General features: G+C 49.2%; 1 protein-coding gene across 1 annotated transcript in view; it reads left to right on the top strand.

The window, feature by feature from the left end:
- The window catches only part of tdp1 (tyrosyl-DNA phosphodiesterase 1), a 192504-nt gene that overhangs the window by 60676 nt on the left and 118058 nt on the right, over window positions 1-13770 (top strand). The window contains 1 exon segment of the mRNA XM_086002633.1: window positions 824-902. Within this exon segment, the coding sequence (XP_085858759.1) occupies window positions 824-902 (79 nt within the window).

The raw sequence follows: 13770 nt of genomic DNA, 5'->3' as shown, positions 1-13770 counted from the left end.
GGCGCAAATGCTGTGGCACTCTTGAATCACCAAAGCCGTAGGTTCAGGACCCACGCCAGAGGCTTGAGCGCAAAATCCAGGCTGACGCTTCTCAGTCCCCGTACTGAGGGAGCGCCGCACTGCCGGAGGTGCCGTCTTTCGGACGAGATGTTAAACCCGGGGGGCCCCCGTCTGCCTCCTCAGGTGGATGTAAAAGATCCCATCGCAGTATTTCGAAGAAGAGCAGGGGAGTTATCCCCAGCGTCCTGCGTCAACATTCATCCCTCAGCCAACACCTAAAACCGTTTAAAGGTGCCTCGTTTGCTGTTGTGGGAGCTTGTCGAGTACAAGTCCCTCAACCAACATCACTAAAACAGATTATATGGCCATTATCACATTGCTGGTTGTGGGATCTTGCTGTGCGTTTCCATACATTACAACAGTGACTACACTTCAAAAAGCACTTCATTGGCTGTGAAGCCCCTTTGGGACATCCTGAGGTCGTGAAAGGCGCTGCATAAGCGCAAGTCTTTGTTCTTTCGAGTTACATTCGGTTAAAATGTTTTGACATGAATCAGTCATTCATGAAAGAAAGACTTCTGAAATAATACTGAGCGGCCTACGGGTGGCGCTGTCCAGGGAGAGTATAAATACTCGGGCATGGGACCCAGCTTGCGCAGGACATTCTTTAACAGGAACTAGTGAAGGACACAACTAGACCTCCATGTTGTAAAACAGTTGATTAAAGCTTTGTTTAACGCTTAGACCAAGTGCCTAGTAGTTTTCTTACGTCATGTTTCATGTTTAATTATTGAAGTTTTTTCTTAAATCATTCTTGCTGCAGAGTTTATCTCATTGGCTCCACCCCCGGCCGTCACCAAGGTAACGAAAAGCAAAAATGGGGTCACTTAAAGCTCCGAAAGGTATGTAAATCCAACTTTGCCTTCACTCAAACTAAAAGGGATCTAGTCCCCTGTAGAAAATATCTTTGCAAGCTAGCATAATGATACTTATTAAAACCTTAAGCATCTGGCAATGAATAGAATTACAGGTGGCAGAGATTTACTGTGACATTTTAAGCAAGTAATTATATTTCATAATTAATCACTACACTGCTGAATCCTAAACTATGGTAATATTGGCCGCAAATACATCAACACAGTGCTACCACGATATTTTATAGTCATTTAATACAACTTTCCAGATGAGTGCCGTTTCACTGTTTACCAAGAGCAAGAAATGTTCCGTGACAACCTGTTGGCTGGGTCAAAGCCCTGGAACTCCCTCCTTAACAGCACAGTGGGAGTACCTTCACCACACGGACTGCAGCGGTTCAAGGGGGCGGCTCACCACCACCTGCTCGAGGGGCAATTAGGGATGGGCAATAAATGTTGGCCTTGCCAGTGACGCCCACATCCCGTGAATAAATAATAAAAATAAACTCTCTCTCTAAAGCATAGGGCTGGAAGGAGGGGGATAATTTCTCAATAGTCCCATTGTTTCTTTACCTTTCTTCAGCGTATTAAAAGTGTTGTTGTGAAGACTGCCCCACCATTCCCCCCCGCCACTCCCAGTTGATCATATCGCCTTTCAGCGTGTCTCGGGTTACAAACTGAATCATAGCCTTGATGCGCTATCAATTACTCAAAAGACTGAGGTTAAGCGAGTAACTAACAGGCTTTTATTAACAAGAGAATGAAGGTGTGCCTCGAGTGGTCGACCAGTCCAGAATACAGAGGGACTGTGGAGCAGTCACCTTTATACCTGGACTCGTGGGAGGAGTCAGCCGAGGCATGTACAGACATGTACACAGTGGAATACAAACACCCACACAGGCAGGTTTAACAGTGGTTTACCACAAGCCTGACTTTCGGAGAACAAGGACGTCGGGAAATGCAGAATGAGATTAGTTGGCCCATCGAGCTCGCTCCATCCAGAGCCCGGGCAGGGTTCTGTTGGACTATCGGACTTTGCTCTTGCACCACCTGCTGAGCCCCTACTCCAAGGAATGCGAAAGGCACCTTTACTCCTGCTGTTTATCCAATTTCAATTTTGAAAGTTACTGTAGAGGCACTGCATTCCAGATCACAAATCACCACGTAATTTTTTTAATCTCCTCACCTCCCTTCTAGTTTTTTTTTGCCAATGACCTTAAATCTGTGTCCTCTGGTTACCGACCCATCTGCCACTGTAAACAGTTTCTCCCTATCTACTCTTATCAAAACCCTTCGTGATTTTGAACAGCTCTGTTCAATCTCCCCTTAACTGTCTCTGCTCTAAGGTGAACAACCCCGGCTTCTCCAGTCCCTCCACGTAACTGAAGTCTTTCATCCCTGATACCATTCGAGTGAATCTCCTCTGCACCCTCTACAAGACCCATCTGGTAATGTGGATGGACGAGCTCCAAGGAACTGGAAGAGCTGCCTTCATCCAAACCCCACTTGTGATCATGTTTGGAGTATAAGTTGGTCTGCAATGTAAGATTACTCCAAGGGTTAAATTACGAGGAGTTTTTTTTACACAAGCTACAACAACAACAACAACAACAACTTGTATTTATATAGCACCTTTAACATAGAAACATAGAAGATAGGAGCAGGAGTAGGCCATTTGGCCCCTCGAGCCTGCTCTGCCATTCAATGCGATCATGGCTGATCATCCAAATTCAGTACCCCGTTCCTGCTTTCTCCCCATATCCTTTGATCCCTTTAGCCTTAAGAAATATATCCAACTCCTTCTTCTTGAATATATTTAATGAATTGGCCTCTACTGCCTTCTGTGGTAGAGAATTCCACAGGTTCACCACTCTCTGGGTGAAGAAATTCCTCCTCATTTCTGTCCTAAATGGCTTACCCCTTATCCTTAGACTGTGACCCCTGGTTCTGGACTCCCCGACCATCGGGAACATCCTTCCTGCATCTAGTCTGTCCAGTCCTGTCAGAATTTTATAAGTTTCAATGAGATCCCCTCTCATTCTTCTAAACTCCAGCGAGTACAAGCCCAATCGACCCAAACTCTCCTCATACGTCATTCCTGCCATCCCAGGTATCAGCCTGGTGAATCTTCACTGAACTCCCTTCATGGCAAGAACATCCTTCCTCAGATAAGGCGACCAAAACTGCACACAATACTCAAGATGTGGTCACACCAAGGCCCTTTACAACTGCAGCAAGACATCCTTGTTCCTGTACTCAAACCCTCTCGCTACGAAGGCCAACATACCATTTGCCTTCTTAACTGCCTGCTGCACCTGCATGCTTACCTTCAGCGACTGGTGCACAAGGACGCCCAGGTCTCGTTGCACTTCCCCTTCTCCCAATCTATTGCCATTTAGATAATCTGCCTTCCTGTTTTTGACACCAAAGTGGATAACCTCGCATTTATCCACGTTATATTGCATCTGCCATGCTTCTGCCCAATCACCCAACCTGTCCAAATCATCCTGGAGTTTCTCGGCATCCTCCTCACAGCACACACGCCCACCCAGCTTTGTGTTGCCTGCAAACTTGGAGAATAGGGTCGAGGGAGCATGAAGTGGGTCACATGGACAAGGTGAGCGCGGAGAGGTCATGAGGGGAGATCGGAGAGAAACTGGAGAAAGATGCGAGTTCAGGACTAGGGCAGGGGGGAACCTTCGAGGAAGTTTGGCCCAGTGGGCTAGGGGAAGGAAGGGAAGTGGCAGAAGCAGCTGATCGGATGGTCTCAATCTTAGAGACAAAGAAGTCCATGAGCTCCTCACACTTGTTATCAGAGGTGAGGGTGGAGGAGACAGGGGAGAGGGGTTTAAGAAGATGGTTAGCAGTAGAGATTAGGAGCCGGGATTTATCTTTGCATTCCAGAATGATCCTGGAATAGTGAGCAATTTTGGCAGACGAGAGCAGGACCCGATAGTGCTTTATGTGGTCCAGCCAGATCTGGCGGCGAATGGCGAAACCAGTTGTCTGCCATATCCGTTCAAGTCTGTGTCCCTTGGACTTAAGGGAGCGAAGATGAGAGTCGCACCAGGGGGAACGGCCAGGGTGAGAGAGGGTAATTGTTTTAGTAGGGCCTAGGGCATCAAAGATAGTGGTGGTGAGGGTGTGGTTGAGCAGATCGGTAGCTGCAGAAATGTCATGGGGAATGGAGGGCCAGAGGCTGGACACTTGGGATTTCATAAGTGCAGTTGTAAGAGAGTTGGGAGAGTTTTTTCCAGGGGTGGACACAGAAGGAAGCAGGTTGTGGGGGTGGGTGGAAGGGGGTTGTGGTCAGAGATGGCCTTATCTGCGGTTGACACGATGGGAGTAGTGAGGCCATGAGAGATGGCGAGGTCGAGGGGGTGGCCGTGAATACGGGTTGGGGAGTTTACATGGCGGGAGAGATTAAGGCAGGATAGGAGGCGAGTGAACTCAGAGGAGAGAGCATGATGAATTGAGATGGAGGCTGAAATCACCGAGGATGAGAAGTCGTTCGGTGCAGAGGCTGAGGGAGGCGAGCTGTGAAGATATTTTGGTGATAAAAATGTTATGGTACTTGGGTGGGCGGTAGAGAACGAGAATTTTAAATGAGGTGAGAGGGGTGGAATAAGGTGAGATGCTCAAAGGAAGAGAAACTGCCGGAGGAGTAGGGGGACAGACCAAGGTGTGATTTGGTGATGAGCCACACCGCCACCACGGCAGTCTGAGCGGGGCAAGTGGTGGAAGGTATAGCCAGGCGGGGAGGCTTCATTTAAGGGTAAGGTGTCATCACCCCTCAACCAAGTTTCCATTAGGGCCATGATATCGATGTAATCATCCACGATAAACTAGGGTTATATTCCCTGGAATTTAGAAGATTAAGGGGTGATCTGATCGAAGTTTTTGTGATATTAAGGGGAACTGATAGGATAGTTTGTGAGAACCTAGTTCCACTAGTTGGGGAGTCTCGCACTAGGGGGCATAATCTACAAATTAGAGCCAGATCTTTGAGGAGTGAAGTTAGGAAACACTTCTACACACAAAGGGTGGTACAATTTTGGAACTCTCCTCTGCAAATGGCAATTGATATTGGGCCAATTGTTAATTTTAAGTCTCATATTGATAGATTTTTGTTAACCAAAGGTATTAAGGAATATGGGGTAAAGGCATTAGGTCACAGATCAGCCATGGTCTCATGAAATAAAAACAGAAAATGCTGAAAATACTCAGCAGGTCAGGCAGCATCTGTGGAGAGAGAAACAGAGTTAACGTTTCAGGTCGATGACCCTTCGTCAGAACTGGAAAAAGCTGGAGATCGAACAGGTTTTTAAGCAAGAGCAGGAACAGGGAAAGGGGGAGGGGAGGAAAGAACAAAAGGGAAGGTCTGTGATAGGATGGAAGACAGGAGAGATTGAGAGATGGTGCGAGGCAAAAGGCGGTGGTAATGGGCTCATTGATTGGCGGAACAGGCTCGAGGGCTAAATGGCTGCCTCCTGTTCCGGTTCCTATTGAAGCAGTTTCTTTTTGAGTCTTTCATTGCTAGAATCCTCTGGGGAATTTTTCCTGCTTTCAGAAAGACAATTATTCTCACTCTCTCTATCTTGTTTCTGAATCTCCTCTTCTTGTGAAGGAAAGGGAAGGAAAAAAATGGTAGCTAGATATAAACATACACAAAGAAATGGACACATGGGCCGGAATTTTAAGCTGAAGGTGGGGGGGGGGGGGTGGTTAGGCAAGAAAGCGTTCGGGAAGCCAGGGAGAACAGGTTTCCTGCAGGTCCTGCTGCATTTAACGGCAGGGCCTGATTAACATTTCTGGGGGGAGCGGAAGCCTACGGGAGGTCGGGGGTGTGTGTGTATCGAAGGCCTCGTGGGGAGAGGGGTGAGGATCCGAGGCCTCGGGGGTGGTATCGGAGGCCTTGTTGGGAGAGGGGTATCCTCGTGGGTTGTTTGATCGCGGGGGGTGGAAAGGCTCTTGCCTCCAGGATACCGCAGCCTTTTTGAGGATGTAACTGGTAGAATAGATAAGGGAGAACCAGTGGATGTGGTGTATTTGGACTTTCAGAAGGCTTTCGATAAGGTCCCGCATAAGAGATTAGCGTGTAAAGTTAAGGCACATGGGATTGGGGGCAAGGTATTGACTTGGATAGAGAACTGGTTGGCAGACAGGAAGCAAAGAGTTGGAATAAATGGCTCTTTTTCCGAGTGGCAGGCAGTGACTAGTGGGGGTACCGGAGGGATTGGTCCTTGGACCCCAGCTATTCACAATATATATTAATGATCTAGACGAGGGAACTAGATGTAATATCTCCAAGTTTGCAGACGACACAAAGCTGGGTGGGCGTGTATACTGTGAGGAGGATGCCGAGAAACTCCAGTATGATTTGGACAGGTTGGGTGATTGGGCAGAAGCATGGCAGATGCAGTATAATGTGTACAGGGCCTTGGTGAGATCACACCTTGAGTATTGTGTGCAGTTTTGGTCGCCCTATTTGAGGAAGGACGTTCTTGCCATGGAGGGAGTGCAGCGAAGATTCACCAGACTGATACCTGGGATGGCAGGAATGACGTATGAGGAGAGATTGGGTCGATTGGGCTTATACTCGCTGGAGTTTAGAAGAATGAGAGGGGATCTCATTGGAACTTATAAAATTCTAACAGGACTGGACAGACTGGATGCAGGAAGGATGTTCCCGATGGCGGGTGTTCTGCCCTCGCAACGCGATTCTATGCAGAGCTAGACAGATAGCGAACAACTCGATATCTTCCAATAAAATCACAAGGCTTGACTTTTCTTGTAACGCTTTACTGAACGATTCTAATTGTAAAACTGAAATACAACACAGAAATGGAAGCACACATTAGTATACAAGCGCATAACTGATATGTATACACAGATTTAGTTACGCCTGAGGAACACAGTACATTTAGTAAACTGGGAGGCATTCTCTTTAAATTGGCCCTGTACATAGTGTATCAAAATACAGCTACTAGTTAATCAGCTAGGCAGAGAAAAGTTACAACTAAACATTTTCTACAACATACAGTGCACATTAATCATCCATAGCATTCTAAAATACTTACAAACAATTTCCAAGACTCAAGCATGGGGACAATACAACTGCCCGGAGCCTGTGCTGCTGTAGGAGCACCGTGGTGTAGGTCTGTGTCCCAGCGAGGACTCCACGAGGACTACGTAGCAGTCCTGTGGGGAGCGTGATGACCTCATCACGCTCGGTAGCGTTGTCCGCGCTTGGGGCGTCACGTGATGCGCGTGGTCGCGTTTCTGGCCGTGGAGGCCGAAGTCGGGAGCGGGAGCTGGAGGCCAGGCTGAGCCGATGCTTGCCGCGGGAGCGGAAGATCGCGTCGCTCCCGGCGGCTGGTAGATGCGGCCGAAGACGCTAGGCCGGGCTGTGCCGGCAGCCTTTCTGGAAGGCCGAGTCGGGCCGGCAGCCGCCTCACGCACGTCACGTCGTACGTGCCGTGACGTCAGCACGCTACGTTGTACGTGACGTGACGTCAGCACGCTAAGGCGCGTCTTAAAGGGGCAATGGCCCTAAAAGGTAAGTTAAAGGGGCAACGGCCCCAACAGGTAGGTTATACATATATAAGTAAGTTAAATACATACAGTTGAGGTTAAGTTAGAGGGAGAGGCAGCACACTCCCCGCTTGGTACAATTCCATTGTACCACTACAGATACAAAATAAACCTGAAGAAAACGTCCTTTGGCTGCAACATACTCAGAGTCCGTTCTCTAGGTTACTTCAGAAAGGAGGATCTCTGAGACTGGCCTCAGAAACACTTTGATAGGCCCCTCCTTGACAATCTTCACCTCCACCTTGCGGACCCTCTTGTCCCTGGTTGGCAGAGTTTTGACAACCAGGCCCACTGGCCATTCATTTCTGCGTGCTTGGCTGTCTTTCAGCAAGACAACGTCTCTCACTTTGACGTTTGGCTTGTCTTCTGTCCATTTCCTACGGCTCTGTAGGGTGGACAAATACTCTCCTCTTTGCTTGGGGAATGTCTGTCCCTCTTCAAGACATTTGAATTCCTCCTTGAAGACATCATGCTGGACAGAGCGAATGATCACACCTTTGGCTTGTGAAGGCTCACTTGTGCTGGATACTTCTTTAGAACATTTCCATCCTTTGCGTTCTATGTTGTCCGAATTCCCCTTGAAGGATGCTGCTACATGAATGAGTCGGGCTGTGGTTCGGCAGAGTGTTCTCCAGCTTGAGAATCGCTCGAAGCTTTGTGAGCCCAACTGAGATTCTGAGGCTTTGGTGACCAGGGTCGTAACTTCAGGCCGAATCTCAGTATCAGCTTCAGGCTCCACAAGGGTGAAGGGATTGGACTCAGGAGTCTCCTCTGTGTTGACATTAGACAGGAAAGAGGGGCCCGAGAACCAACTGCTTTGCTGTAGGTGTGCTGCTGGTATAGACCTGGTAGCATGGTCTGCAGGGTTCAGGTCTGTGGAGACATAGCACCACTGGTCAGGGTGAGTGGATCGTCTGATACGAGTCACCCGGTTGGAAACATACACGTAAAACCTTCTTGTGGAGTTGTGGATGTAACCAAGTACAATCTTGCTGTCCGTGAAGAACTTGACGGCGCCCACATCGATGTCAATCTTGTCTCTGATCAACTGTAGGTTCCATTTTGCTTCTTTTTCTGGGAGGAGTGGAGCATCCCACTCACTCTGATCCGATGAGAGTTCCCGTACTAATGCTTTTCCTTGCATTGTTATGGGAGCTACGAACCCCAAAGGGTCGTACAAACTGTTGACTGTGGACAGGATGTCTCTCCGTGTGAATGGCCTTTCTTCACGGGACACCAGGAATGTGACGCTGTCTGTTTCCAGGTTCCAGGAGAGCCCCAGGCTCCGTTGAAGGGGGGGAGGATCCACTCCAAGGTGCAAATCCTTCAGATCCTTGGCACGGTCCTCTGCAGGGAAGGCTTCCATCACCAGTCCACTGTTCGATGCTACCTTGTGTAGTCTCGGGTTGGACTCTTTCCATGGCCAACAACTTTCAGGACGGCCATCTAACTCCAGAAGGCCCGAACTCAACAACTCTCGGCGGATAAGGCACCCAGCGAGGTCCTGTGTACCCTGTGGCTCGGGTGAGGACTGCTTGGCTGGATTGGCCGAGTGCTGTGGAGGTCTCTGTAGGTAAGTCTTGCTTGTTTCTTCTCCTTTAAGCTCAGTGTCTCCAAAAACAGGCTGTTTGCTACTGTGTTGAGTAGCTGGTTCTGCGTTGAGATAGTTGGATGTTTCCTTGGAGAACAATTTGGAGTGTTGTTGGACACACTCACTTGTACGTTGCACTGGACTGAGGGGCTGTCCCAGAACATATGTTTCCTGGCTGGGCTCCCCGCCTTCGTTCTCCTCACCTTCTTCATAAGCTGCGGCTTTAGCTTTAGCGGCAGCGGCAGCTCTCTGGCTTTGGAGAATGTGGAGACTGGCAGCGAGGTCAGCTCTCTGCTTCATAACCCTAGCTTCTTTTTCAGCAAGGGCCAATTGAGCCTGGGCAGCTTTTGCCTTGGCACGTGCTTTGGCGGCTGCAGAAGCTGTCGATGGCGACGGTCTGCTGGACTGCCGAGATGATCTAGTGGATACTTTAGAGGACTGTGCTGTCTGCTTCATCACACTAGCGTCGAGGTCAGCTCTCTGCTTCATCACACTAGCGTCGAGGTCGGCTCTCTGCTTCATAAGGTCAGCTTTCTGCTTCATCATACTAGCTTCGAGGTCGGCTCTCTGCTTCATAAGGTCAGCTTCTTTTTCAGCGAAGGACAATTGAGCCTGGGCAGCTTTTGCCTTGGCACGTGCTTTGGCGGCTGCAGAAGCTGTCGATGACGACGGTCTGCTGGACCGCCGAGATGACCTAGGGGATACTTTAGAGGGCTGTGACTTGGCATCGTTTGCTAGGAGAGGCTCATGCTTCTCGCTTGACTGGTCGACGTCCTCTAGGGTATATTGTTTTCCTGAGCGTAGACTCATGGTAGCTGAGTGGTATCTTCCTGCGCTTGAGCCCGCTGTGCTGTTGTCTTTTTACTGTTCTGCCCTCGCAACGCGTTTCTATGCAGAGCTAGACAGATAGCGAACAACTCGATATCTTCCAATAAAATCACAAGGCTTGACTTTTCTTGTAACGCTTTACTGAACGATTCTAATTGTAAAAAAACAATTTCCAAGACTCAAGCATGGGGACAATACAACTGCCCGGAGCCTGTGCTGCTGTAGGAGCTCCGTGGTGTAGGTCTGTGTCCCAGCGAGGACTCCACGAGGACTACGTAGCAGTCCTGTGGGGAGCGTGATGACCTCATCACGCTCGGTAGCGTTGTCCGCGCTTGGGGCGTCACGTGATGCGCGTGGTCGCGTTTCTGGCCGTGGAGGCCGGAGTCGGGAGCGGGAGCTGGAGGCCAGGCTGAGCCGATGCTTGCCGCGGGAGCGGAAGATCGCGTCGCTCCCGGCGGCTGGTAGATGCGGCCGAAGACGCTAGGCCGGGCTGTGCCGGCAGCCTTTCTGGAAGGCCGAGTCGGGCCGGCAGCCGCCTCACGCACGTCACGTCGTACGTGCCGTGACGTCAGCACGCTACGTTGTACGTGACGTGACGTCAGCACGCTAAGGCGCGTCTTAAAGGGGCAATGGCCCTAAAAGGTAAGTTAAAGGGGCAACGGCCCCAACAGGTAGGTTATACATATATAAGTAAGTTAAATACATACAGTTGAGGTTAAGTTAGAGGGAGAGGCAGCACAGCGGGGGAGTCCAGAACCAGGGGTCACAGTCTAAGGATAAGGGGTAAGCCATTTAGGACTGAGATGAGGAGGAATTTATTCACCCAGAGAGTGGTGAACCTGTGGAATTCTCTACCACAGAAGGCAGTGGAGGCCAATTCATTAAATATATTCAAGAAGGAGTTGGATATATTTCTTAAGGCTAAAGGGATCAAGGGATATGGGGAGAAGGCAGGGACAGGGTACTGAATTTGGATGATTAGCCATGATCTCACTGAAAGGCAGAACTGGCTCAAGGGGCTGAATGGCCTACACCTGCTCCTATCTTCTATGTTTCTATGTTTCTATGTCCTCGCCTTCCTTTAGCTGGCGGGTTCTCCGAGGCCTGGGAAACCTGACCAGCCAGAGTTAAATTTGTAAAATCTGAGACCCGCCAGCCTCATTGTAATATTTAAATGGTAGACCTGCTTCCTGGCAGCGGGTTGGCTGCCCGTCCCCTGTCCCGCCTCCGTTAAAGCCGCAAGCGGGCGGGTTGGGGGTCGGGATTCAGATTTTTAACACTTTAACCTATCGTCCGACCCCAACCCATCCGTTTTTTGGGGATTAAAATGCCCCCCATGATGTCCCAATGTGTGTTACAGCCAATGAAGTACTTTTTGAAGTGGAGTCGCTGTTGTAATGTAGGAAACGCAGCTGCTAATTTGCGCACGGCAAGCTCCCACAAACAGCAATGTGATAATGACCAGATAATCTGTTTTGGTGATGTTGATTGAGGGGTAAGTATTGGTCCTGATTGTGCAGCAAAACTGTCACCGTTTGCTGTTAAGCAGCACCTCGATTTCAAAATTCTCATCCTTGTTTTCACATCCCTCCATGACCTCGCCCCTCCCTATCTCTGTAATCTCCTTCAGCCCCACAACACCTGGAGATATCTGCGCTCCTCTTGAGGATCCCTGATTATAATCGCTCAACCATTGCTGGCTGTGTCTTCTGTTGCCCAGTCCCTAAGCTCTGGAATTCCCTCCCTAAACCACTCCCCCTCGCTATCTCTCTCTCTCTCTCCTCCTTTAAGACGCTCCTTAAAACCTACCTCTTTTACCAAGCTTTTGGTCACCTGCCCTAATTTCTCCTTATGTGGAACTGTGTCAATATTTTTTTGTCTTATAATACTCCTCCTGTGCAGCGCCTTGGGACGTTTTACTACGTTAAAGGCGCTATATAAATACACGTTGTTGTCGTCATTACTTCCCTGGGGTCAGCGCCTGCGCAGGTAAACGCGGGCATTCAGAAGCCGCTGTTAGTGATACTACGCTTCTCCACAGGTTGTGCCCTGGTGTCGGCAAGCAATTCAAATCTCACTCAAACGTAGTTTCTGATGAAAACTTCCCCAATTACGCTGGAATTTCCGCCATTCAAAAAAAAAAAGTTAAGCCTTGTTGAAAGAGGTGTAGCTGGGACTTTTCACGGCACATTGACTGCTGAACAACCGTTCTGGCCCCTGAAAAACTGATTTTATATATCTGTAGAATGTCACATTTTCCCCATTAGTTTGATGAGAATGACATTGTTTTTAATATTTTTTTTTAAAGTTTGTTTATGATACTTCAGCTTCTACCTTAATCCCATGTGTATGTCTCAATCTTTATTTCGCTGTCATAATTTACTTTTTATAAATTTTACAATGTGCATTTTACTATAATTGAAACGGAAAATGCCGGAAGCACTCAGCAGGTCAGGCAGCACCTGTGGAGAGAGAAACATAGATGACCTTTCGTCAGATGCGTTCCGACGAAAGGTCATTCACATCGATAAACTAAGCAGCATTTATCCTAATTAGTTATCCTAATTTGTTTTACTAATTGGAGAAGGAGATGAAAAGGCAGCGAAGGCTTTGCAGCTGTGCAGATTGACACATCGACAGCAAAGACAGACGGTGTGGCCTTTAAGTTAGCAAGATCCCGCACACGGCAATGTGTTAGCTGATCTGGTCCGTGTGGTGTCGGTCGAGGGAGGAATGTCGCTCTTCTTCCAAATGATGCCACGGGATCTTTAATACTGGCCAGAACCACCGGAACAAGCAGTCGGGGCCTCGGTTTAATGGAAGGCAGCACCTTCGACTGTGCAGCACTCCCTCAGTACTGCACTGCTTAGATTGTGTACGCAGTTCCTAGAGTGAGATTTCTGACTCGGGAGGAAGTGCAACCAACTGAGCCAAGCAGACACATTTTGCTACCATATAGAAGAAGATCGAGTTATTCCTACATTGCCCTAGCAATAAACTTCAACCTAAAACCTCTCCCCAACACTGTGAAAAGACTTTCACCCCATTTATCTTTTCTCCGTTCAATCTTTGCTTTGTGAAAGGTTTCTTGCCATGGTTCGCACTGGGGCTCGGTTCCATGGATTCCATTGGTCCAGATTCCTGCTGGGGTACAGTTCATTAGGTTCTGGTTCCATGGGATCCGGTTAGTGCCGGGGTACGGTTCCATGGGATCCGGTTAGTGCCGGGGTACGGTTCCATGGGATCCGGTTAGTGCCGGAGTTCGGTTCCATGGGATCTGGTTAATGCCGGAGTTCAGTTCCATGGGATCCGGTTAGTGCCGGAGTTCGGTTCCATGGGATCCGGTTAGTGCCGGAGTTCGGTTCCATGGGATCCGGTTAGTGCCGGAGTTCGGTTCCATGGGATCCGGTTAGTGCTGGGGTACGGTTCCATGGGATCCGGTTAGTGCCGGAGTTCGGTTCCATGGGATCCGGTTAGTGCCGGGGTACGGTTCCATGGGATCCGGTTAGTGCCGGAGTTCGGTTCCATGGGATCTGGTTAGTGCCGGAGTTCGGTTCCATGGGATCCGGTTAATTCCGGAGTTCGGTTCCATGGGATCCGGTTAATTCCGGAGTTCGGTTCCATGGGATCCGGTTAATGCCGGAGTTCGGTTCCATGGGATCCGGTTAGTGCCGGGGTACGGGTCCATGGGTGCTGGTTCCGTGGGATCTGGCTCTCCTCCGCTATCTCATGCAAGTGACCATTTTTCACGCGTGAGATGTGCCGATGAATGTCGGTAAACTCTTCAACCTTGGGCCGGAGTCACAGCCAATCTTCAATATGTTCCCCCCCCCCCCCAATCCC

This window comes from Somniosus microcephalus, chromosome 12, assembly GCF_052327205.1.
Source record: "Somniosus microcephalus isolate GS21.2 chromosome 12, FLI_Smic_1.0, whole genome shotgun sequence".
Lineage (NCBI taxonomy): Eukaryota > Metazoa > Chordata > Chondrichthyes > Squaliformes > Somniosidae > Somniosus > Somniosus microcephalus.
This window is presented reverse-complemented; position numbering and strand designations above follow the sequence as displayed.